The sequence below is a fragment of the Molothrus aeneus genome, chromosome 22, assembly GCF_037042795.1.
Source record: "Molothrus aeneus isolate 106 chromosome 22, BPBGC_Maene_1.0, whole genome shotgun sequence".
Lineage (NCBI taxonomy): Eukaryota > Metazoa > Chordata > Aves > Passeriformes > Icteridae > Molothrus > Molothrus aeneus.
The window spans coordinates 4,540,935-4,567,852 of NC_089667.1; the positions used below are offsets into that span (position 1 = coordinate 4,540,935).

At 41.8% G+C, this 26,918-nt stretch overlaps 1 protein-coding gene across 3 annotated transcripts; it reads right to left on the bottom strand.

Moving 5' to 3' along the window:
• Positions 1 to 905: 905 nt before the first annotated feature.
• Positions 906 to 26,769, bottom strand: JHY (junctional cadherin complex regulator). 3 transcript variants are annotated; one of them, XM_066564390.1, is made up of 11 exons: positions 26,695 to 26,769; positions 25,207 to 25,568; positions 23,581 to 23,965; positions 19,768 to 20,233; positions 14,673 to 14,783; positions 13,438 to 14,003; positions 12,482 to 12,716; positions 10,152 to 10,232; positions 9,318 to 9,440; positions 8,391 to 8,584; positions 906 to 1,648 (listed from the first exon to the last, which is right to left on the bottom strand). In XM_066564390.1, the coding sequence occupies exons 3-11, from the start codon at positions 23,931 to 23,933 to the stop codon at positions 1,636 to 1,638; spliced, it is 2,142 nt and encodes a 713-aa protein (XP_066420487.1). In that variant the 5' UTR covers positions 23,934 to 23,965; positions 25,207 to 25,568; positions 26,695 to 26,769; the 3' UTR covers positions 906 to 1,635. The 3 variants fall into 3 exon arrangements, with proteins under 3 accessions (XP_066420487.1, XP_066420486.1, XP_066420488.1); XM_066564389.1 differs by lacking the exon at positions 26,695 to 26,769 and having other exon boundaries at positions 25,207 to 25,741; XM_066564391.1 differs by lacking the exons at positions 906 to 1,648; positions 26,695 to 26,769 and having other exon boundaries at positions 8,094 to 8,584; positions 25,207 to 25,741.
• Between the last annotated feature and the right edge of the window lie 149 nt (positions 26,770 to 26,918).

The window sequence follows — 26,918 nt, forward strand, 5'->3', positions numbered from 1 at the left end:
AATTAAGGTCGGATCCACATGGTATTTATGGGATCTGTATGATATTTATGGGATCTGTATGATATTGATGGGATCTATATGATATTTACAGGATCTATATGATATTTATGGGATCCACATTATATTTATGGGATCCACATTATATTTATGGGATCTATATGATATTTATGGGATCCACATGCTATTGATGGGATCCACACGATATTTATGGGATCCACACGATATTGATGGGATCTATATGATATTCATGGGATCCACACGATATTTATTGGATCCACATGATATTTATGGGATCCACATGATATTTATGGGATCCACATGATATTTATGGGATCTATATGATATTGATGGGATCTATATGATATTTATGGGATCCACACGATATTTATGGGATTTTATTTTATTTTTTTTTTTGACCACATTTGCCGCTGCTGTTCCAGGCTCGGGAATGGCTCGGGGCTGTCCTGGCTCTGCTCTGTGGGGTCGGATCCATGAGAAAAAGGTCAAAATACGACTCAAAACCCCCTCAAATCTCTGCTGTTGCTGCCGTGCCGCTCCAGGAACTCCCATCCCAAAGCGTTCCTGCGGATCAATAAAACAAACCCCACAACCATCTGCACCTTTGGGTGCTTTTGGGCGCCTTGGCTGAAAATGAAAGCTAAAAATCACATTAAAAACCGAATATTCCCATTGCCAGGGGCGTCCCCATCCCTGCTGGACACCAGAGCCTTGCAGGGAACGGGAAGATTTGGGAATTTGCTTATCCCACAAAGTTTGGTGCAAAAACCCCTGAAATGGAGGCAGCTGAAGGAAACGCTCGCTGTCAGAGGAATCCCCTGTGGGAGCAGGCAGCTCCTGCCCTGCTGGAGACGGAAAAATGGCATTTCCAGAGAGTCTGGGCAACGTTTTGGGAACGGGTTATTGGAGAATGGAGATGGTTCTGGGGTAAAGGAAGGGCTGGGCAGGCAGGTTTTGTTTCTGGCAGAGATTTTTTCATTTGAAAGAAATAAAATGAGGTTTTATTCAGAGATTTTTTCACTTGAAAGACATAAAATGAGGTTTTATTCAGAGATTTTTTTCACTTGAAAGAAATAAAATGAGGCTTTATTCAGAGATTTTTTTCACTTGAAAGAAATTAAATTAGGTTTTACTCAGAGATTTTTTGACTTGAAATAAGTGAAATGAGATTTTATTCAGAGTTTTTTTTCACTTGGAATAAGTGAAATGAGGTTTTACTCAGAGTGTTTTTGACTTGGAATCAATGAAATGAGGTTTTATTCTGAGAATTTTTCACTTGGAATCAATGAAATGAGGTTTTATTCTGAGAATTTTTCACTTGGAATCAATGAAATGAGGTTTTATTCTGAGAATTTTTCACTTGGAATCAATGAAATGAGGTTTTATTCTTGGATCCTGACTTATTCCAAGCAGCTGATTTTTCCTTGCTCTTCCCAAGAAGTTTGAGGAGAAGGGGAGAGATTTCGAGCTCTCTCTCTTTTGTAAAAAAATAAAATTAATGTGTTCACTTGGGGAATGCTGCAGTGGAAGTGACTCGCAGGAAATAATTGCTGGGAACAGGAAATTTCGTCGGTGGATTTCCCATTTTTCAAGAAGATTGATTTTCATCAAAATTCTTCAGTGAGTTGTTCTGAAATGAAATTGTGTTCTGGTGATTAATTCAATTCACAAGTGGTTAATGCTTTTTTTGTTGTTGTTTTCATTATAGAAAATCAACCCCCAATCTATAGAATCCTGCCATGATCCTTTGCTTTCTGTTTTGATTTGGAGCATTTCCCTGCATGCTGCCTTAAACATTTTGAACTTTTTTGGGTTTGGAAAGCAATTCCAACCCAAATTTTTTCATTTTCTAGCCAGACCTCCACAAAACCAGCTCAGATATAGATTTTAAGGGCATTTATAGAGCAAATAATTTGAATTTCTTGCTGTTACACACCCACGGAGGAAGCGGGGAAGGTGTAAATGACCCATGGCCAAACCCAGCAATGACCTGGGCGTGGTGTAAAATTCTTTTTATGGTTCCTCTCCTCATTTCTCCCTGCTGCCTGCTGGATTTAGGGCATTTTCTATCACTGATATCCTGAGGGAGCTTCTCCTCTCTTCGAGTCACAACAGCAAACAGCATCACCTCAGCCAACTGCAAACTCCAGCCTGGATGGTCCTGGCTCAAAAAGGGGCTGATTTTGGTCTTGGGTTTATCTTGTTTCTGGATTTCTTGTTCCTCGGGTTTACCTTACTTCTGGATTTCTTGTTGCTTGGATTTGTTTCTAGATTTCTTGTTTTTTTAGATTTATCTAGTTTCTAAATGTCTCATTTCTGGGGCTTGTTTCTAGATTTCTTGTTTCTTGTATTGATCTTGTTTCTAGATTTCTTGTTTCTTGTATTTATCTCGTTTCTAGATTTCTTGTTTCGTGGGTTCATCTTGTAACCAAATTTTTTGTTTCTTGTATTAATGTTGTTTCTAGATTTCTTGCTTTTTGGGTTCATCCTCTTTCTAAATTTCTTGTTTCTTGGATTTATTTCTAGATTTCTTGTTTCTTGTATTGATCTTGTTTCTAGATTTCTTATTTCTTGGATTTGTTTCTAGATATCTTGTTTCTTGGGTTTCTTTCTAGATTTCTTGGATTTGTTTCTAGATTTCTCGTTTCTTGGGTTTACCTTGTTTCTAGATTTCTCATTTATTGGATTTTTTCCCTAGATTTCTTGCTTCTTGGGATTGTTTCTAGATTTCTTATTTCTCAGATTTATTTCTAGATTTCTCATTTCTCAGATTTATTTCTAGAGTTCTTGTTTCTTGGGTTTCTTTCTAGATTTCTTGGATTTGTTTCTAGATTTCTTATTTCTTTGTTTTGTTTCTACATTTCTCGTTTCTTGGGTTTACCTTGTTTCTAGATTTCTCATTTATTGGATTTTCCCCCTCAATTTCTTATTTCTCAGATTTGTTTCTAGATTTCTTATTTCTCGGATTTGTTTCTATGTTTCTTGTTTCTTGGGTTAATTTTGTTTCTGGAGCTTGGCTGAGCCGTCGGTGGCTGCCCTGTGGGGTGGTGCAGGGAAGGCAGGAGGGTGCAGATGTGTGGTCCTGACCCACAGGTGCCCCTTCTCCCTGGCAGGGTGCAGTGCTCAGGGAAGAAGTTGGGTTTAAGAAGGTTTTAACACCCGGGTTTGCGGTGGCAGGAGTGAAGGTGAGCTGCTCACATTTCAGCCATTCCTGAAACCACTGCAGGAAACCACTCCTGAAACCATTCCAGAAACCACTGAAACCACTGAAACCATTCCAGAAACCATTCCTGAAACCACTGAAACCATTCCAGAAACCACTGAAACCACTCCAGAAACCACTGAAACCACTCCAGAAACCACTGAAACCACTGAAACCACTGAAACCATTCCAGAAACCACTGAAACCACTGAAACCACTCCAGAAACCACTGAAACCACTGAAACCATTCCAGAAACCATTCCTGAAACCACTGAAACCATTCCAGAAACCACTGAAACCACTGAAACCATTCCAGAAACCATTCCAGAAACCACTGAAACCACTCCAGAAACCACTGAAACCACTCCAGAAACCACTGAAACCACTCCTGAAACCACTGAAACCATTCCAGAAACCACTGAAACCATTCCAGAAACCACTGAAACCACTGAAACCACTCCAGAAACCACTGAAACCACTGAAACCATTCCAGAAACCATTCCTGAAACCACTGAAACCATTCCAGAAACCACTGAAACCATTCCAGAAACCACTGAAACCATTCCAGAAACCATTCCAGAAACCTCTGAAACCACTGAAACCACTCCAGAAACCACTGAAACCATTCCAGAAACCACTGAAACCATTCCAGAAACCACTGAAACCACTCCAGAAACCACTGAAACCATTCCAGAAACCATTCCTGAAACCATTCCTGAAACCACTGAAACCATTCCAGAAACCATTCCTGAAACCCTTCCTGAAACCACTGAAACCATTCCTGAAACCACTGCAGGAAACCATTCCTGAAACCACTGAAACCATTCCTGAAACCACTGAAACCATCCCAGAAACCACTGAAACCATTCCTCCTCCTCACACCAGAGCTGCTCCTTTCTCCACATTCTTGCTTTTTCTCACATGGAAAATATTTTTTTTTTTTTTTTTAATTAGATATAGGAGCGATGTGAGGGAAAAACAAAGCACAGTCTAAATCAGAGGTAAACCTCCCATTTCATTGGTTTCATATGAATCAAAATTTAGAAAAAAAAAAATAAAAAGGATTTTATTTTGGCAAAGAAGGAAAAAACTGGCTCCCTGGAAGGAAATAGCAGCAATCAGGGGCCTGGTTTGTGACAGCAGAGCTCCTTGGTGGCTGTTGGAAGCATTCAGGGACTGCAGGGCTTGGGCAAAACCTCATCTGGTTTCATTCCTCAGCTGAATTTTAGAGCTGGAATGATGACTGTGAGGCTTTGCCTTGTTTAATTTATTTAATGATTAAATTAATGTTCTCCAGGGTGCCAGCAGCCTGCTCATGCCTTTTGTGAGGTGCTGGGAAGCCAAATTTGGTTATTTTTGGAAGGAACACAATGGGGATTTTATTACAGGAACATTTTTTTGGTGGAACTGACACCAAGGCTTTGCCCACTGAAGGTGATCTCAGCTGCAACACTTCCAGAACCTCAAATGTTGAGAAATGTTGGCACTGGAAAAGTGTTGCCAAGAAAATGTTGGGAATTTCCATTGGGTGCTGCACACAGACTCCTCCCTCAATAATTAATTCATAATTAATTCAACATTTATAAGGCTGATTTTTAATTAAATATTTTGCCTTCCTAATCTGAAATACATTAAATTTTGGCCTTTGACTTTAAGCAGCTGGATGCTCATTGGTCTCTTTTTTTGTGCCACCATCTCTGTGAAGTGCAGGGAAAATCTGAATTTGTATTGAGGTAGGTTGAAAAATTTTCTTTCCATGTAAAAATGTCATTTTGTGGGATTTAAAACACCCAAACCACCAGAATTTCTAAATGGTTTGTGAGATGATGGTTTGTGAGATGATGATGAGCAGTGTTATAAAAAAACAAATGGTTGTTAAAATAAAATAAAATAAAAATAAAAATAAAAATAAAAATAATAATAATAATAATAATAATAATAATAATAATAATAATAATAATAATAATAATAATAATAATAATAATAATAATAATAATTTTTAAAATGTGCTCCTCCAGATGCAGCATCATATCCAGCTTTCTTACAGGTTCAATATTTAAACATTTCCTAAAAATTCATTATTTTATTAAAAAAAAAAAAACCAACAAATGAACAGATTTCTGCCCTAATTTCTGGGAGGAGGGTGCCAGCCAGGGAGGAAGGTGACCAATTAAGACATTAAGCATTTTGCACCACATGGACACATCTGCATGGCAGCCAAATAATGCAGCCATCAGCTCATTTTCAGGGGGCTGTTGCCTACTTCAACTCAGCCCTCAGATCAAAGAGAAAATGTCTGCTTGCATTTTCTCATCTGAAAAGGGATGCTAATTTAGGTTCCTTAATGTGTGGTGATAAGAGACTCCTTCAATTAAATGAATTCTATAGGCCAGAAAAGCAAAAAAAAAAAAAAAAGAAAAAAAAAGAAAAAGGGGATACAAAGGGAGTCAGGCTGGAAAGGCAGAAATTCTCATTAAATCAAAGGTCCAATATTCATTACCTCCAGCATCTGGGGCTAAACACTGAACATGGAGCTCATCAAAGGGGGTTTAATGGGTTAAATTGAGAATATAATCTAATTAAAATATTAGATACGAGTAAATAGCTCTTTGATATTCATCTGAAGGTTTCATTAAAACAGGCACTTGAGGTTTGGATTAAGGGGGGATTATCACTTTTAAGCAGGAACAACAAGTTGAGGTGCCCTGAGCAGAAATGCTTCAAAGTGTTACAGTTTGGGTGAAAAATAAAAGTAGGCAAGAAGAGCATGGAAACATTTCCCAGCCTGGCAGTGCCCAAAGGAGAGGGGAAAGAGGCTGAGGAAGAGGAAGGTTCTGTTCAGAAGCTTGAATTGGATGCTCTAAGTGACAAAAATGTCGTGGGAAACGTTTCCCTTGCAGCCTGACCCGTGCTCCCATATTGGACAATGGTTCTTCCACCAAGGCTTCCCAAAATTTTCTTAATATTTCTCAATATTCCCAAAAAATGTCCTGAAATTCCAGCTGTGAGTCCAATTCAGCAGTGGAGGGGAGGTTCCTGCGCCTCAGGAGGGTTTGAAGCAAGGCCAGGTCCCATTAAAAAGAGACCAAATAACTGGGATAAAGCAATTCCACACCATCACAAGGTGGTTGGGTTTGTCTCAATATTCCCCAAAATGTTCTGAAATTCCAGCTGTGAGTCCAAGGGGCTGATGCAGCAGGTTCCTGCCCCTCAGGAGGGTTTGAAGCAAGGCCAGGTCCCTCCTCCATGAGGAAGGGCAGAACTGGGGTTGCTTTGCTCTAAATTGGGAGCTCCCCATTAAAAAGAGACCAAATAACTGGGATAAAGCAATTCCACATCATCACAAAATGGTTGGGTTTGTCTCAATATTCCCAAAATGTCCTGAAATTCCAGCTGTGAGTCCAGTTCAGCAGTGGAGGGGAGGTTCCTGCCCCTCGGGAGGGTTTGAAGCAAGACCAGGTCCCTCCTCCATAAGGAAGGGCAGAATCAGGATCACTTCTCCCAAAATTAAATTGAGAGCTCCTCATAAAAAAAGACCAAATAACTGGCATAAAGCAATTCCACACCATCACAAGGTGGTTGGGTTTGTCTCAATATTCCCCAAATGTCCTGAAATTCCAGCTGTGAGTCCAAGGGGCTGATGCAGCAGGTTCCTGCCCCTCAGGAGGGTTTGAAGCAAGGCCAGGTCCCTCCTCCATGAGGAAGGGCAGAATCAGGATCACCTTTCCCAAAATTAAATTGGGAGCTCCTATTAAAAAGAGACCAAACTGGGATAAAGCAATTCCACATCACCACAAAATGTTTGGGGTTTGTCTCAATATTCCCAAAATGTCCTGAAATTCCAGCTGTGAGTCCAAGGGGCTGATGCAGCAGCTTCCTGCCCCTCAGGAGGGTTTGAACAAGGCCATGAGGAAGGGCAGAATTGGGATAAAGCAAAATGAGGACTTTTCCTCATATTAAATTGGGAGCTTCCCATAAAACAGACACCCAATAAATGGGATACAGCAATTCCACACCATCACAAGGTGGTTGGGTTTGTCTCAATATTCCCCAAAATGTCCTGAAATTCCAGCTGTGAGTCCAAGGGGCTGATGCAGCAGGTTCCTGCCCCTCAGGAGGGTCTGAACAAGGCCATGAGGAAGGGCAGAATTGGAATCACTTTTCCCCACATTAAATTGTGAGCCCCCATTGAAAAAAGACAAAATAAATGGGATAAAGCAATTCCACATCATCACAAGGTGGTTGGGTTTTATATTCCTTTCTCCAGCCTCTTTTCAGGAGGTTTTAGCCCAAATTCCCTCGCTGTGTGCTCTAATCACATTTCATATGGTGACTTAATTCATCATTTGCTAAGTTAAAGAAATGGAAGCACCCTAAGAAAGCCATCTGTTTGTTGTTATTTTTACAGCCTTAATCTGTTAAAAGCTGTTTCCTCTCAAACATGCAGCTCTCAATTATCTTCAGTTACCCAATATATTCTCCAACTGCTCCTGGCTAATCCCAGATTGTCTGCATGCTCAGCCAGGACTTGTTTGGAATTTTCTTGTCCCAAATGAAGCTTCAAAATTCTTATTTTTTTTGTGGAAACTCTTCACTAAGAGATAACAGAGGAACAATTAAATAATTAGCATTGCATCATTACCAACTGATGTGTTTGGAGCATATTTTTGTTCTCTTTTTAGCAGCAATGGATTATTTTTGCTTTTATTTCTGGCCAAAAGTCTCTTTTCCATTTCAGAAAGAGAAATATTGCTGGTGTTAATATCATCAGATGAAACAGAAGTTTATTTTTAATGTTTTGTAGATATGTCTGTTTATATGTTTAAAAATGATCCAGCTGTGACAAGGCAAGAGATTATTGGTGTAAAAGATGCAATTTTCAGATCATTTATTTCAAAGAAAAAGAACAGAGGACTAAATTTCTAACAAAACATTTTCTAATAAAAGAACTGAGCACTATATTTAAAATGCTAAAAATGCAAAAGGTCAATTTAGTAACAAAATAGGTACAAGTTGAACAATTAAAACCAATTCTAACATTGAAAAATAATTAAACTTAAACCAGTTTAAATTTCAGCAGACTGGGAAATGAAAATGTGACGGTCACAGCTGAAAATAAAAACAATTCAGGCATTTTTGCCTCGATCCCTGAGATCCCCCAAGTACCTACAAGATGTGAAGGGCTTCAAAAGCAGCCACAGCTTCCTTCTCCTTCTCGTGCCTGCTCCACAGGGATTCCAGGGATGGGATTTTGGGTAACCTGGGTCCAGCTGGGGCCTGGGGCAGAACCTCCTTCACCTCCTGCTCCCATTGCTTTGCTATGAAAGTCTTTGGTCTTGGAATCTTCTTGGCATATTCCAGAGCCTAAAAACAGCAAAAACTGGGGGGACTGAGCAAGAGAAACCCTGGCTGAGATTTCCACAAGAATATTTAGGTGGGTTGAGTGAGATATCTCTGAATTCCTGAGCTTGTTTCTGACAGAATTCAATCCCAGGTTCTTCAGTGGTGACTGCAACACAACCCAGCCCAAGATTTGCTTCCTGGCACCACTGGAAGCCACCTTAGACATTGAGGAAGTGTTTTTATTTGAAAAAAGAAAGAGCAACACGAATTCATTAAATTTATAAACATCTTTTTTCCAGTCTCATTAAGCTCTTGCTGTCAGGCAGGAAGTGCTGCAGGTTAGCAGGACAAGCTCAGGTTCTCCTGGACAATGCACTTAAATATCCAAATTAAAAAGCAAAATGATGCCTGGAACATGGAACTGGAGAGGGAATGGAAAGAGTTTTACAGAAATGCTGGAGCTGGCAGAGCCCTGGCTTAACCTGGGCTGGGTTTTGGTGCCTGTGTGTTGCAGGGATTTGGGAACACCTCACGTGTCCCGTGCATAATCTCACGTTCCTGTTGAAGTCTCCTAAAAGAATCCAAACCCATTTTGCCACCCAGCCAATAAAGCTGTGTCTCTTGGTGGTTTATTTTTGGGAATAAACGCAAGGAAAGGAGGAACTCTGATATGCTTGGGTTCCCAGCTTTGTGCTGGGGCCTGCAGCGCTCCCTGTCCCCCTCAGGAGCACCCAGGGAAGGGCTCAGCCCTTACCTTCTGCCGGGACACCGAAGACACCTGGGGCTTTGCAGGCAGCCTCTGAACCACAGTCAGATTCTTCATGTTATATTCCTTGATTTGCCTGGAATATTCCTTCTGCAGCTTCAGCTTTTCTTTCTGAGCAAAGCAGAAAAGGGGCCTGGAATTCAGTGGCTGGGGGGACCCATCAGTGCAGGCCTTTTCCCACCACTATTCCATTTCCAGCTCTGCTGCTGTCCAGCCTGCCTCTGCCATTGATCCCTCCTCAGCACACAACAGGAAGCCCTGATAAATGGCACAGCTTCTTTTAGTGGCTTTTCCCTTTTAAGAGCTTTTTCCCTGGACTGAATGGAGGATGGAGCTCAGCAGAAATGTGACAGCTCCATCTTTATTCTGTCCTGAACAATCTGTGCCCGTTTCACCAGGATGCAGCCAGGTATTTTCTCGTGTTTGTACAACTTTGATTTCCACTTGGAACATTTGGTGCATCTTTACACTGGGAATGACAACTCAGCCACTTGAGTGGGTAATTTCCTGATGTCCAATTAGCCCTGATTAATTCCCATTTCTGGATTTTAAAAATGAGAGGGTAAAAATTATCCCCAGGACAGCTGTCTTTGCTTTTATTTGAATTTCCCTGTAGGATCTCCAGCGAGCCAAGGATATAAAGTCCCAGATAATTGTAAATGATGATTTCTCTGCCACTCTCCCCTGCCTAAATCCACTTCTGGTTTACTCACTTTCTCCAAGGATATCTCTCTCAAGCCAAGGATATAAAGTCCCAGGTAATCATAAATTATGGTTTCTCTGCCACTCTCCCCTGCCTAAATCCACTTCTGGTTTACTCACTTTCTCTTTGATTGTTTCATAGTCAGGTCCAAGGCCTCCAAGCTTCATGCTCAGATTGAAGTAGAATTTGGAGCTACCCAGCTGAAAACCAAACAGCAAACAGATTTTCCTTGATATGATTTCACAGAGGGAATAATTCAAGAAGGTTTTATAGTGGAAACATCAGGATTTTATTTGCAATCTCAGCTGCAGCCCTGGCATGTCTCATTTTAAATAAGTGACCAACAGGACTGACTTAATGGGAAAAGTGAAATGACACAGAATTTCCTTTGGATCCAGGTGGGAAATTGCCAATTATCCCAATCACAAAGTGATATTTTCTCAATCAAAAATGACCTTTTGTGAGCTTTATTGTGAAACAGCTCAAAGCCGCTCATTTGACTGTGGTTAGAATGAGACTCCAAAGAAATTTTTTTGTGAGAGAAGCAGATGAAATTACCTGACTTTGGTGGCAAAAATCAGGCAAATGATGTTAGTGAGAATAACCTTTCCTTGTTCTGAAAGCTGCACTGGAAAGTTGCCCACAGACACATGAAAAATCCATGTTTGCTGCACAGCAAAGGCTTTACAAGTGCAGGAGGGGTGGGTGATGCCATCCAGCACTTCAGGACATCACACAAGGACTCCAACGCCCCCATAATATTTTTATTCTCTTTTAAGACCACATTTTTAGAAGGGAATTATGTTTAAAAACTTGTGAGTGAAGCCCATTATGATCAGCTCTGTGATAATTTCAACCACACAGTAAGGCAGGAACACCAATTTCTACATGCAAATAAAATGGGCATTTCTTCAAAACACAGTTCAAGTTAAACTCAGCTGCAGAGAAATTCATTTTATGCACTAAATTTGCTATTTGAGGTTTCTTTTTGTCAGCTATCCCCGCTCTTACATGCCATAACTCACTAATTTTTAATTTGAGGTACAGTGAGGAGTAAATTTCTCTGTGTCCCACAAAATCAGGGGAGTTCCCCACTTGCTGCACTGAGTGCATTTGTTTATGAGGAAAAGCTGGATTTTGCTGGGAGCACAACCAGTCTGGCTCTCTGTGCATTCCTCACATGTGGAGCGTGAGAAAACTGCTGCAAGCACAGCACAAGAAACAAAAGAAAGAGAAGGAGCTCTGCCCTGCAGTTCCCACCATAATCCTAATTCTTCTTAGAGGCACTCAGGCAGCAGTGCCCAAAGTGCATGGAATCATTATTCCAGCTTAGTTTGTCTGCCCTGAGACCCGGAGCAAACTCCTCAAACGTTGAATTTGTCACGGGCAGCTTTCTGCTGTGCTAAGTGCTGACACCAGCACAAGTGGGCCTGCAGAGGAGACAGAAATCCAAATTTTAATAAGGACCATCAGGAGCTTTGGGATGAGGTTTGTGCTGTCAGCTTTACAAATCCTCCAGATCTGGGCTTGGAATCCCTTGGAAAGCAGGAGATTTGAGCTGGGCAAGAAAGGAGCGTGAGCAGGGTAATGGATGGCTCAGATCTGAGGCTGCCTGCTGCTCCTGGCAAACAGCCTGACCCTGGTAAATCAAAATCATTTTAGCTGTGGGTAAATGACAGGACAAACCCTGCTCTGTGTGTCCCTGCAGCTAAACCAGACTGATCCCTTTGCTCCAAAATGATTCCAGTGAACCAAATGAACGAAAATGATTCCAGTGAACCAAATGAACGAAAACAATTTCAGTGAACCAAATGAACAGAAATTATTTCACTGAACCAAATGAACTGAAATGATTCCAGTGAACTCTCGGAACCAGGTGGATCCCTCTGCTCTAAAATGATTCCAGTGAACCAAATGAACAAAAATGATTCCAGTGAACCAAATGAACAGAAATGATTTCACTGAACTCTCAGAACCAGGTGGATCCCTCTGCTCTAAAATGATTCCAAATGAACCAAATGAACGAAAATGATTCCAGTGAACTCTCGGAACCAGGTGGATCCCTTTGCTCTAAAATGATTCCAGTGAACGAAATGAACTGAAATGATTCCAGTGAACCAAATGAACAAAAATGATTCCAGTGAACGAAATGAACTGAAATGATTCCAGTGAACCAAATGAACAAAAATGATTCCAGTGAACCAAATGAACTGAAATGATTTCACTGAACTCTCGGAACCAGGTGCATCCCTCTGCTCTAAAATGATTCCAGTGTCTGTTTCTACCTTTGTTCCATGATTTTTAATGCTCTGCTGTGTGTCCATGTGCTCTTACAACATTTCTCAGTCCCTATTTGTATTTTTTTGTTTTTAAACTTTGGATTATTAAGAAGAAATGTTAGAGGGGGAATCGAAATGTTAAACCACTCAACCCACATCTATTTTCTCACCTTCTTGCTGGCTTTGGGCTGGTTTTGTTTTTCCCTCTGCAGCAGAGACCCCTCTGAGCTGCTTCTTCTCATTTTCCTTGGATTTCCTTCAGCTTTTCCTGAGTCTCCCTGGGGCAGGGCAGGTGGGAACAAACCCCACAGCCACGTGCCAGCAAAATCATCTTCAAAATCAGAAATTCTTGGCTTTTCCTTCTTCTCTATGAAATGGGAGATTCTACAAGCAGGTGTTGGTGAGCTGTGAGCAAAACATGGAAAAGGCCTTAAAAAATGAGAGGGGTAAGAGTAAAAATCTGAATTTACACACAGCAAACAACCTGAACATGGAATAAGGGAGCAGGGAGATGGGAAGGTGAGGATTTCACAATAAATGACTTTGCTTGCACCCAAGTTTATGGAAAATAAATGGAAAAAAAATGACAAATGGGGAAATTTCAGCCTGATGCAAAGGTGATTAAAGCAAATGAAAGCTTTTGGATCAGGCCTGCTGAGTACTGATAGAATTATTCATTTATGTGAAATAAAACCTTCATTTTTTTTTTTTTTTTAAGACAGGTGAAATTCTTCACAATTGAGGATTTTCCTGCTCTCCCCTTTAGGGACAGAACTGACCCTGAATATCCATCCTGCAAAGCCAATTTTGCTACAAACTCTGAATTCATGCACAATGCCCTTTCCTCTCTATATTTTTAACTTTCCCACCCAGCCTCCTAAAAGGAAACTTTCAATTGAGGAAATTTCCATCCCTGGAGGACAGAACCGTCCTTTTCCAATGCCAGATTTAAAAATCAATACCTATAATGAAACTTCAATTAGAAATAAATTATAATGGTAGGATTTTAGCAAAATAACTTTTTACTTTGGAGTTTAAAGCATTTTTTTGTTTCTTTTCTGGGCATCACAGGGTTATGATAATATTATTTTATCACTTAAATCCTCACCACAAACTATTCTGATACCTGTGATCCTCATGAATATGATTTTTGAAATCTGGAAGAGGTGCTTGATCCTTCACTCTTTCTTGAAAAATTGCATTAAAATCAGGTGAAATATTCTCCAATTCTGGATGTGCCTGGTCACTGCTGCTGTTTTTCCTGGGAAAATCCTGCCCAGGGATGGCATTGGCTGGGAATTGCTGTGGAATTCCAGCTGGAGAGTCCTGCTGGTATTTCTTGTCCTCCTGACTGGGACATTCAGGATCTAAAACCTCTGGTGGGTAAAAATTCTGAAATATTGGGAGAAAATAGGCAGGCGTGGTAAGGATTGAATTTGGGATATCATTTAACCCACTCTGGGGTTTTCCTGCTGGGCCAAGAGCAGGATTGGGGTTGGGGGCTGAGCTGGGCTCCTGCCCCAGGGCAGGGGGGGCAGCCTGGAACCCTGGGGTTTGCTGCTGCCTCTGCACCCAGGGATTTGCTGCTCCTGCTGCTCCTGGGGGCTCTTGGCCATCGCTCCTTGCGAAGGTTCCTCCCCTCAGAGGCTGCTTGGGCTCTGCTTTTTGTCTCTGCAAGGACCTGGGCTGCTCCTGAAACGAGTCACCAACAGCTGGGGTTGAGATATTCAGGTGGAAGTTCCATCACTCACATCAAAATCCCTCTGAGCTGCTTGGATCTAACCCTGCTCACGGTGGATCCAACCCAAAATTCAATTCACCAGCAGCTGGATTTGAGATATTCAGGTGGAAGTTCCATCATTGACCAAAATCCCTCTGAGCTGCTTGGATCTAACCCTGCTCACGGTGGATTCAACCCAAAATTCGAGTCACCAGCAGCTGGGTTTGAGATATTCAGGTGGAAGTTCCATCACTCACATCAAAATATCTCTGTTCTGCTTGGATCTAACCCTGCTCACGGTGGATCCAACCCAAAATTCAAATCACCAACAGCTGGCTGAATTTCCCAGGGGATATTTGAGATATTCAGGTGGAAGTTTCATCACTCACATCAAAATCCCTCTGAGCTGCTTGGATCTAACCCTGCTCATGGTGGATTCAACCCAAAAATTCAACTTATAAAATATTTTTATATACATTAAAACATTAATATATGATACATAATATTTATATGATTTAAATATAAATATATACTATTTCTATATTAAATATTTTATAGATACATTTCAATTTTTAAAATTTCAAATTCTAAAATGGTAAATTCTACTGAATTTTAATTATTAAATTCTCTCAAAAAGGAACCTTGAGCTGCTGTCCTTTTGGGTACCATTTCTCTTCAGGTTTCATTTTCCCAGGCTGGAATGCTGGGACACTCTGGAGTGGTTCTTCATCAGCTGGTGGAGGATCTGTGACCTAAAAACCAGGAAAGTTCATGGTCACAGCAATCGGGGGAACAGATCTCAAAATCTTGGGGAAATAATGAGGAATAATCTGTGGCCTATTAAAATTAAAATGTTAAATTTTGGCACGATGGAACGGATGACAAGGAAATGGTTAAAGGAAAAAAAAAAAGGAAGCAAAACCCAATTAAATGGAGGGATGATTCCTCTACTTTTAAGAGGAATAAAAGAAAGGAAAATTGTGCAGCACAGAAACTCTCAAATGTCTGAGCTCCTCCATTTCCATGGAGGAAATGCACCTAATAACAGAAAAGCAGCCAGAAACCAGCCCTGGCCAGGCAATCACACATCCCAGCCTCTGCAAGAGAGGCTCGCGGGAAAAGCTGGAAAAACACAATAATGGGGCTGAAAAGCACAGGGGGAGCTGCAGGGATAAAGTCTGGAGCACACAGAGCTGGCAAAAGAAGCTCACAAACAAGGACAGCTCCAATAACCACGGCTGCAAATTTATTTGGAGCAAGTTTTTTCTGAGTTTGCGCAGTTATCGCTGCACAAAGATGAGTGATCCCCTTGTAAATATAGCAATAATTGATTTTTTTTCCTTGAAATAAACTTTTTTTAATCTATAAAACTGCAGGAAATCCAATTTTTAGTCTCTGTTTTTTTGTCCCAAACCATCCTGCTGAGTATTTTAGTGGAAGTGTGACTGTGACAGGAATCTCTGCTTCACCCCAGAGTGGTCCCACAGGAGAAGGGGCAGTGGGAAGATATTTATGACCAAAAGATAAAAGATATTTATGAATTATCAACTGAAAATGATTTTTTCACTTCTAATTTGGATGATGGTAAAAATAACGAGTGTGGATGGATGCTAATTAGAGCTATGTTGATATGATTATGTTTGCTATTCAGGGAATTCTGGAAATCTTTCCTGTCTAAGTGTTGGAGCCAGGGATCAGGACTTCATTGTGCAGACACTGTTTAAAATATGGAATAGGCAAAGGAATCAGTTTTTTCATGTGGGGAAAAAAAATGTGGGAAGCTGAGCCTCTCACTTTGGGGGTAAGAGATTAGGGCAGAAAGAAAAGGTGGGCAGGGTTTATTGCTGAATTTATGGGTGATCTCATGGCTCCAAATTCAACGTAAATCCCTGGAAAAATTCACAAGAAAATTAAAAAATACCACGGAGGTTTTCCTGAGCTGTGGACAGCAGAGCTTTGCAGTGAATAAGATGTTTTTGGTGGAACCAACTGACTCAGTGCATTGATGGAGTGCTGGGCAGGTAAAACACACAAACATACTTCTACATTATCTCTTTGAAAGAGGAACAGGACACAACCTCTGCCAGCATTTTTTCTTTTTCTTCTTTTTTTTTTTTCCTTTTTTTTTTTTTTTTTTGGTGAACCATTCTATTAATACCAATCAAATTGAGAAAATGATCAAATGAAATTGCATTTTGAGAATCATAAGCTGTGTAATGCCTATTCTGTTAAATTGAGGCCCATAATTGCTTCTCCACTGAAAAGATACAACAAAGGCAGCAATCATGGCATGTCATTATCCCAGACTGGCAAACCAGCCTTTGCAGGGAGGACTTCAAAGCCTTGTGGTTCTCGAATTGCATTTGGCTGCTATTGTTGAAGCACAGGCAATCTTGATTAGGTGTTTACACCGAGGGAAGGCTCAGTGCACAGAGAGTCTGAGTGCCTTGCTCTAGAGCCATTAAAAAATTGTACATTATGTTCCTGGCTTTGAAGTGAGGGGCTTGGAGGTAGGAAAGCAACTCGGATTGAGCGCAGCTGAGCTGGACCAGGCACTGCTTCTCCTCCTGCCTCGCTCTCTCTCTATCAGAGAAACTCATCATGGGGCTCTTTAGGGATCAGGCAATGCTGCAAAGAACTTGATGCAGTAGAAAATGGTGCATGAATTAGGAAATGTACAGATCAGTTTGTGGTGTGTTTTGGGAAATCTGTAAATGTAAATCTTGCACAATGAGGCTGGAAGTGTTTTAACTCAGCTGGGCACAAAGTCCTGCCCTCAGAGCAAACACCATTTCATTGCAGATCAATACATTCAGCTTCAACCCTCTGCAAAGCCCAGAATAATCAGTTTAGGGAAGCTCAGTTGGATTGCTGACGTGTGGCTCATCTGCTTCTTCACATCCTTGGTGGTTTTGCACTTTTGGATGGAGCTTTCCAGGTGGGGTGACCAAAGTTGGCTCCTGCACCACCACCATGTCCCCTCAGGGCCTTTTTCTAGAGCCATTAAAAATTTGTACATTGTGTTCCTGGCTTGGAGGCAGGAAAGCAACTCGGATTGAGCGCAGCTGAGCTGGACCAGGCACTGCTTCTCCTCCTGCCTCGCTCTCTCTCTATCAGAGAAACTCATCATGGGGCTCTTTAGGGATCAGGCAATGCTGCAAAGAACTTGATGCAGTAGAAAATGGTGCATGAATTATTAGGAAATGTACAGATCAGCAGGGGTTTGGGGTGTGTTTTGGGAAATCTGTAAATGTAAATCTTGCACAACGAGGGTGGAAGTGCTTTAACTCAGCTGGGCACAAAGTCCTGCCCTCAGAGCAAACACCATTTCATTGCCACAGCCCAGCAGTGAGCAGATCAATACATTCAGCTTCAACCCTCTGCAAAGCCCAGAATAATCAGTTTAGGAAGCTCAGTTGCATTGCTGACGTGTGGCTCATCTGTTCCTTGGTGGTTTTGCACTTTTGGATGGAGCTTTCCAGGTGGGGTGACCAAAGTTGGCTCCTGCACCACCACCATGTCCCCTCAGGGCCTTTTTCACCCCTTCCAACAAGACTGAGCCATGGTTATCTGCTTAGGAATCAGTAAATGAACTGTTAATTAATGAACAATAAATTAATCAGGAACTTCTGCCTGTCCCGCAGCAGCTCCAGGGGTGGCTGCCAGCGGTGGTGACGCCGCTCATGGAACCGCAGAGTTATGGAATGCTTGGGTGGGAAGGGCCCTCAAAGGCCACCCTGTCCCACCCCTGCCGTGGGCAGGGACACCTTCCACCAGCCCAGGCTGCTCCCAGCCCTGTCCTGGAACACTTCCAGGGATGGGAATTCCACAGCTTCCCTGTAACTTCTCAAGGTCATGAAGAAACTTTCCTACACCCCCCCTGCCTGCTGTGTCACCTCTCTGCTGTCCCCAAGGCTGCTCCAGCGAGATAATCTTATCTCATAACCCTGATTTTAACTGATTCCTTTGCCTATTCCATATTTTTAAACAGTGTCTGCACAATGAAGTCCTGATCCCTGGCTCCAACACTCAGGAAAGATTTCCAGAATTCCCTGAATAGCAAACATAATCATATCAACACAGCTCTAATTAGCATCCATCCACACTCATTATTTTTACCATCATCCAAATTAGAAGTGAAAAAACACAAGTGCTCTTAATAGCTCTACTAGAAAAAAAACCAACCCTGTCCATCATTGCTGCCACTGGAATGGAGTCAGAAAATCCCCTCTGATGCTGTGTCAGCTCTTCATTAGCCCTGGCAGAGCTGTCCCTGGGAGCACAAGGGCCCTGGAGCTCCCCAAGGTAAGAATTTTCTGTGTGGAGCAATCCAGTGACCCCCCCTTCCCATTATGCATAATAAGGAGCAAGGAAAAGCAATGAACTGGTTTCTAATGGTTCATTAGGAACTGTAATTACATTTCCTCTCAAACCTTGCCACAAGTTGGCTGAGGCTGTGCAAAGTCAGAACTTGCAGACTCTGCATGGTCACAACTTCCTGACTGTGTGAAATCAGAACTTCTTGTCGCTAGTAATTACTTTAAAAGCCACAAGATGACGGCTTCAAACATCCAAATTCAGTGCTTTTATAAATGTATTTATATATAATATTTATAAATTTATATAAATGTATAAATTCTAAATTTATAAAATTTAGAATTCTAAACCTATAAATTAAATTATTAAATCCTCTAAGAAAGGAAGTCAGAACTTCCAGACTGTGCAAAGTCAGAACTTCCAGACTGTGTAATGTCAGAACTTCTTGTCAGCAATAATTACTTTAAAAGCCACAAGATGCCGGCTTTAAACATCCAAATTCAGTGCTTTTATAAATGTATTTATATATAATATTTATAAATTTATATAAATGTATAAATTCTAAATTTATAAAATTTATAATTCTAAAATTATAAATTAAATTATTAAAGGCTTTAAAAAAGGAAGTCAGAACTTCCAGACTGTGCAAAGTCAGAACTTCTTGTCAGTAATAATTACTTTAAAAGTCACAAGATGACAGCTTTAAACATCCAAATTCAGTGCTTTTGTGGATACATTTCATCTGAAAAATTCTAAATGTATAAATTCTAAATGTGTAAAATTTATTATTCTAAAATTCTAAATTCAATTATTAAATCCTCTAAAAAAGGAAGTCAGAACTTCCAGACTGTGCAAAGTCAGAACTTCCAGACTGTGCAAAGTCAGAACTTCCAGAATATGTAAAGTCAGAACTTCTTGTCACTAATAATTACTTTAAAAGCCACAAGATGCTGGCTTTAAACATCCAAATTCAGTGCTTTTATGGATACATTTCATCTGAAAAACTCTAAATGTATAAATTCTAAATTTATAAAAAAATCTATAAAAAGCCAGCCCTGGGCTTGGGAGCAGCTGGGGATTTGTGATTATCCCACAAAGGCTGAGCAAGATTTTAATAATTATAATTTTAATAATTTTAATGATTAATACTTTTAGAATTTTAAATTTTACACATTTAGAATTTATACGTTTAGAATTTTTCAGATGAAATATATCTATAAAAAGCCAGCCCTGGGCTTGGGAGCAGCTGGGGATTTGTGATTATCCCACAAAGGCTGAACAAGATTCTGCCTGGAAATCCAAAGCTGTCACTCCCTGGCATCATGGATTTCAAATCTGCTTCTCCCCTCTGCAAAGCTGAGAGTTCAACATCAGACAGACCTAATCCATAGAAATTAGGGAATTTATGCATTTACCCACCTGCCCTTGGAGAACTTGCTGCTTTTTATTGTGCAGCTCAAGATAGGAATTAATCCTCTCTGACTGTAAGCCCAAAGTCCGTTTATTTTTTTTCACAAAGTCTTTTTTTGCTCTTTGGGGTGGATCCTGTTGGTTCTGAGCAGGAAAAGCATGGCCAGGATTATTTTTGGAATGGAATCCATCTGCAGGTTCCTCCCTTTTGGCTTGTGGCCCATCAGGTTTGTTGCTGGCCACATTTGCTCCATGGAAGCTGAATAATTCTGGATCAAACTCTGGGAGTGAATCCTGATTATCCTCTGAGGAGCCATCAGGATGGAGATAAAATGAATCCACTGAAAAGTCCCCACTGCTTCCTCCAAAAACTTGGGGTGACTCCTCTGCCTCAAAAAAATCTGCTCCCTTTGTTGCATTCTTCCAATGAGGATTGTACCTCAGGCTGGAATATTTGTCCACAGGCAGTTTCTTCCTAATTAAAAAAAAAAAAAAAGAAACAAAAATCAGATTATTTCTGCATAAATGGCACAAATTCTGTATTATTTCAGTGTGCAAACAGATGTCCTGCTGTGGCCAAATGAATTGTTTCAGTGAATTCAATATGGAATCAGCATCAGACGAGTTTTATCAAAGATTTTTTGGTAGGAAACTTAGGCAGGACTTCCTCTTCCTTTTTAATTTCCACCATCATGAATGATAAATGGGTCTAACACTCAGATCACAGTGGAATACAATCATTATCCTAAATTTTGCACAGAAATTTTTAAATCCTTGTAGCTGAAAGGTGAAATGATAAATTGCATTGTTCTGTTGTCTCCTTAAAAATTACACAAGTCTACAAAAGGCAATTTGTGTTGTTCCTTCTTCAAAGGCTCTGCTGAGTGAAATAAAAGTGAAATTCCTGGTAAAATCAGTTTTCAAGTGTCCTTTTGAGACTGTCCAAACAAGAACAGCCTCCAGCTCTGTGTTCTTATTTTCTCTCCTCATTCCTGTGCAACATCCTGATGCTTTGATTAAAAAACTCCTTCTAGAAAAGATTTTAAATCACTTTTTATCAAAAAACAGGCAGTGATTAGAGTAGAAAAACATAAATGGAAAGTCTGTTTGGCAATTTTTTAACAAGTGGCCAAATTATTGCCCTGAGTTACATTTGTCACAAAGCAAAGCCGGATGCTCTGCCTTAAAAAATCCCCAATTGATCCAATTTCTGCTTTAAGATCTGATCCAATGGGAGGAAAAGCAACTGCAGGAGTCAAATCCATCCAAAGAGGCTTCCAGGAGCTGTGCAGGTGGAAGGAATGGGGGAGAAACAAAACTTTGAACACAATTTTTTCTTCCCTGGACCTGCAGCGCAGCCCTGGGGATGCCACTGAAACCTGGTTGGTTCCTATTCAAGAAATCTGCTGGATTCCTCAACCTGTGGCCTTGATAATGATATTAAAAAAAGAATAAATAATAAATAATCATTTTTTAACGAGCTTCATGCCTCTGCCTATATTTCTATTTATTTTTACACCATTTTTTCTTCCTTGGACCTGCAGTGCAGCCCTGGGGACATTTACAGGCACTGGTTGGTTCTTCAGCTCCTGTTACAGAAATCTGCTGGATTCCCCAACCTGTGGCCTTGTTAATGATATTAAAAAAAAAATTAAATCATTTATTCATCCTTTTTTAACAAGCTACATGCCTCTGCCTATATTTCTATTTATTTTTGCACCATTTTTTCTTCCCTGGACCTGCAGTGCAGCCCTGGGGACATTTACAGGCATTGAAACCTGGTTGGTTCCTATTCAAGAAATCTGCTGGATTCCTCAACCTGTGGCCTTGTTAATGATATTAAAAATAATAATTAATTTATTCATCCTTTCTCAACGAGCTACATGCCTCTGCCTATATTTCTAATTATTTTTAACACAATTTTTTCTTCCCTGGACCTGCAGTACAGCCCTGGTTTCTGGGTGACTCTGCCTGGGGACATTTACAGCCACTGAAACCTGGTTGGTTCTTCAGCTCCTGTTACACAAATCTGCTGGATTCCCCAACCTGTGGCCTTGTTAATGATATTAAAAAAAAATAATTAATTTATTCATCCTTTCTCAACGAGCTACATGCCTCTGCCTATATTTCTATTTATTTTTACACCATTTTTTCTTCCCTGGACCTGCAGTGCAGCCCTGGGGACATTTACAGGCACTGGTTGGTTCTTCAGCTCCTGTTACAGAAATCTGCTGGATTCTCCAACCTGTGGCCTTGTTAATGATATTAAAAAAAAATTAAATCATTTATTCATCCTTTTTTAACAAGCTTTAACAATTAATTATTATTAGAAATAATAATTAATTTATTCATCCTTTTTTAACGAGCTACATGCCTCTGCCTATATTTCTAATTATTTTTAACACAATTTTTTCTTCCCTGGACCTGCAGTACAGCCCTGGTTTCTGGGTGACTCTGCCTGGGGACATTTACAGCCACTGAAACCTGGTTGGTTCTTCAGCTCCTGTTACACAAATCTGCTGGATTCCCCAACCTGTGGCCTTGTTAATGATATTAAAAAAAAATAATTAATTTATTCATCCTTTCTCAACGAGCTACATGCCTCTGCCTATATTTCTATTTATTTTTACACCATTTTTTCTTCCCTGGACCTGCAGTGCAGCCCTGGGGACATTTACAGGCACTGGTTGGTTCTTCAGCTCCTGTTACAGAAATCTGCTGGATTCCCCAACCTGTGGCCTTGTTAATGATATTAAAAAAAAAAAATTAATTTATTCATCCTTTCTCAACGAGCAACGCGCCTCTGCCTATTTTTCCAGTGGCTCCAAATAACAAAATAATCTGGTTTTCTTTGCTTTCCAGGTGAGCATGGCTGCCATGGTCTCTTGGAGCTGATTTCCACCTGGGAAAATATCATTATTGCCAGCTGGCCAAGGGGCTGCAGGTAAACAGCACGAGGTGAGGCTGCTCTGCAGCGAGTACAGAAATATGTGAGCTAATTGCAGTGATTGAAATGGCAGAGGAGGAGGCTGAGGATCCCTTTGTGCTGAAATGTGTGCACAGAACCCAGCAGCGGGGCTCAGCCCGGGTCACTGCACGGGGACAGGATGAGTGTGAAGAGCTCCTTCATCCCTAATCATCCCCAGACAAAAAGGGCACCTTTTATTGCTGCCCCCAGCTCCAGGGGGAGGCTGGATGGACCCGGTGCTCCTCAACAGAAGTGTGGGGAGCAGACAACAGCTGCAGCATTTCCTCTTCAGATTCCGAGGTTGGTAATGGATGTAGAGAGGGGGTTTCATATGGATGTGCTGTGATATTTGCTCTGCTTAATGGGCTGCACTGGAGTACTCACTGGGCTGAGTTCAAACAAAATAAAATCAAATTTCCATTTAATGAAGAGCCTCACATTCAGCACAGTATTCAGTCCAAAAAAATTACTAAAAATTAGAGCATGTTTCTAGTACAATTAACATCATTTGCACTCACAATAAAATATGCAATAACTGGCCATTTTGCTTGTTGAGGAGGTGAATAAAAGCATGCTATTAATCATTTAGCCTTCATTTGTTTGTCATTTTATTTTAAGTAGACTATTAAATTGAAACTGCACGTTGTTATTACTTGGGGTTTAATGTAATCCCTTTAAACTCAAGAATTATTCCTAATTTATCCAGGGTTAAACCTCCCATGCATATGACAGGATATTCAATTTTATTTGATGTACCCAGTGAATACTTTCTGAAGGGTGTTTAAACGTGGCCTTGAGGAGCATCAGGTTAAAAGTGTCAGAATTATTCTACTCCACTCGAGTTTTTGCCTTACCTTCCACTGCCACAAATCTTTGGTTTCCTTTCCTTTTTTGTGTTGTACTCAGCTCCTTCCTCTTCAGAACTCATCCCCTCCAAGCTGTCCCCATCCAAGCTGTCATCCTCCAGGATGTCACCAACCTCCTGCCCTACCACCTCCGGAGTTGGCAGGTGCTGCCTCTGCTTCTCCAGGCTCTCAGAGCCAGAATCCTGGGAATCCTCAGCACTGGAGGCTGAGCTCCTCTCCCTTTCCCAGCTGGCAGCTTGGAAAACGGGGGGCACGAGGGTTTTTGGAGGGACGTGGATGTTGGTGGAGGGGTGGGTGTGTGGGGAGGAGACTGAAATGAATTTCATGGCTGAAGGGTTCATCCCCTGCTTTGCACCGATGGTTCACACCAGCCCTGCATTTGGAGAACACAGAGAACATTTTAGTAATACTTAAAAACTGCATTTCTTTTGGAGAACACATAAAACATTGTAATATTTAAAAGCTGCATTTCTTTTGGAGAACACATAAAACATTGTAATATTTAAAAGTTGCATTTTGTTTGGAGAACGCATAAAATGCATTTTAATAATACTTAAAAGCTGCATTTCTTTTGGAGAACACATAAAACATTCTAATATTTAAAAGTTGCATTTTGTTTGGAGAACACATAAAACATTCTAATATTTAAAACTTGCATTTTGTTTGGAGAACACATAAAATGCATTTTAATAATACTTAAAAACTGCATTTCTTTTGGAGAACACATAAAACATTGTAATATTTAAAAGCCGCATTTTGTTTGGAGAACACAGAGAATATTTTAATAATACTTAAAAACTGCATTTCTTTTGGAGAACACATAAAAGATTCTAATATTATTTAAAAGCTGAATTTTGTTTGGAGAACACATAAAATGCATTTTAATAATACTTAAAAACTGCATTTCTTTTGGAGAACACATAAAACATTGTAATATTTAAAAGCTGCATTTTGTTTGGAGAACACAGAGAATATTTTAATAACACTTAAAAACTGCATTTTGTTTGAAGAACACATAAAATGCATTTTAATAATATTTACAAACTGCATTTTATTTGGAGTACACATAAAACATTCTAATAGCAATTAAAAGCTGCACTTTGTTTGGAGAACACCTAAAACATTCTATTAATATTTTAAAACTGTATTTTATTTGGAGAACACATAAAAAATTCTTATAATATTTAAAAGCTGCATTTTGTTTGGAGAACACCTAAAACATTTTAATAATATTTAAAAGCTGCATTTGGCTGCTACCATTGGCTTAGGCTCAGAATTTCACCTTCTATTGTTCAAACAATTCTCTATTCTCATCTGATTTTCCTTTCTTCCCACTGATTTTCCTTTAAGCAATAATGTCAAGATCTCAGAGAATTTACTGCTATGAAATCTCAATTATTGGTGGTTATAAATAATGCAAAACCAGCTTGTGCCAAAGAAACTTAAACTGAGGCAAAGCATCTGTTATATGTTAATTCTGAGAGTTAAAATGAATTTTGTTTATTCTCTTCAGGCAACTTTAGACCCTCTGGCCATGTAAAATCAGCAGAAGGTGGGACAGGGAGCACAGGGAGAACTGGAGCTCTGTCTAAATTAGGATGAGAATTTCTTTACACTCAGCTGAAGTGTTCAGAAGTTGTTTGCACTTCCAGATATTCCCCAGGTGAGGTGGGAGGGAGGAAAAGGAGATTTCAGTGCTGGGATTTCAGAGCTGGGATTTCAGAGCTGGGATTTCAGAGCTGGGATTTCAGTGCTGAGATTTCAGAGCTGGGATTTCAGAGCTGGGATTTCTCTGCTGAGCTGTTCAGTGCTGAGATTTCTGTGCTGAGCTGTTCTGTGCTGAGATTTCCGTACTGAGCTGTTCAGTGCTGGGCTGTTCAGTGCTGAGCTGTTCTGTGCTGAGCTGTTCTGCTCTCAGAGCCAGCACACCTGGCACCAGCAGGGTCAGAGGTGCACAGGCAGTGTCACCTCAGCACCTGGGGATAAAGAATTTTGGATATTTTACCCTGAGATCACCCTGCAGGCAGCTCTGACACCTGGACTGTCCCCTGTGTCCCCTGCTCCCAGCAGTGACCCGGGCAGCCCTGGGATGGGCAGGGAATGGGGAATCCTGGCCTGGAGCAGGACCTCAGCCCCAGAGGAAAGCCACTGTGTCCCCAGGGCCTCCCCTGTCCCTGCCTCCTCCCAGCCCCCGTCCCCTCTCCTGTGTCCCTTTTGCCATGTCCCTCACCCAGTCCTGTCCCCTGTCCCCAGTGTCCTCACCCACCCCTAACCCCACATTCCCTGGCCCCTCACCTGGTCCCCTGTGCCCACTCCCTGTCCCTGATCTCCTGTCTTGGTCCCCCATCCCCATCTCCTCTCTCATGTCCCCTGTCCCAGTTCCCTGTCCCTGTCCCCTGTCACTGTTCCCTCTCTCCATCCCTGTTCACTCTCCCATGTCCTCTGTCACAGCCCTTTTCATCCCACTCCCCTGGCCCCGGTCCCCTCTTCCCTGTCCCTTATCTGGTCGGTTGTCCCTGATCCTGCCTCCCTGTCCCCTCACCACTGTCCCCTCTCCCAGTCCCCCATCCCCTGGTGCCCTGTCCTGTGCCCCTGTCCCATGTCCGTGTCCTCCATCCCCTCTCCTGTGTCCCATGTCCCTGTCCCGTGTCCCTGTCCTTCGTCCCCTCCCATGTCCCTGTCCCGTGTCCCTCTCACCGCCGTTCCCGTGTCCCGTGTCCCTGTCCCGTGTCCCTCTCACCGCCGGTCCCGTGTCCCTGTCCCGTGTCCGTGTCCCTGTCCCGTGTCCCTGTCCCGTGTCCCTGTCCTTCGTCCCCTCCCATGTCCTTGTCCCGTGTCCCTCTCACCGCCGTTCCCGTGTCCCTGTCCCGTGTTCCTGTCCCGTGTCCCTCTCACCGCCGTTCCCGTGTCCCGTGTCCCTGTCCCGTGTCCCTCTCACCGCCGTTCCCGTGTCCGTGTCCCTGTCCCGTGTCCCTCTCACCGCCGTTCCCGTGTCCCGTGTCCCTGTCCCGTGTCCCTGTCCCGTGTCCCTGTCCCGTGTCCCTGTCCCTCACCCTGCTGTTCCCAGCCCGTTCCCATATCCCTGTCCCGTGTCCCTCTCACCGCCGTTCCCATATCCCTGTCCCGTGTCCCTGTCCCGTGTTCCTGTCCCGTGTCCCTGTCCCTGTCCCCGCCGTTCCGGGCCGGGCCCGGTTCGGGCCGTGCCGCGCTGTCCCCGTTGCCACGGCAACCCCGCGGACGCCGGCCGCACCCACCGGGGCGGGGGGAGCGCGGTTCCCCCCCTCCCGCGGGCGCTGTGGTAGCGCCCGGGAGCAGCCGCGCTCCAC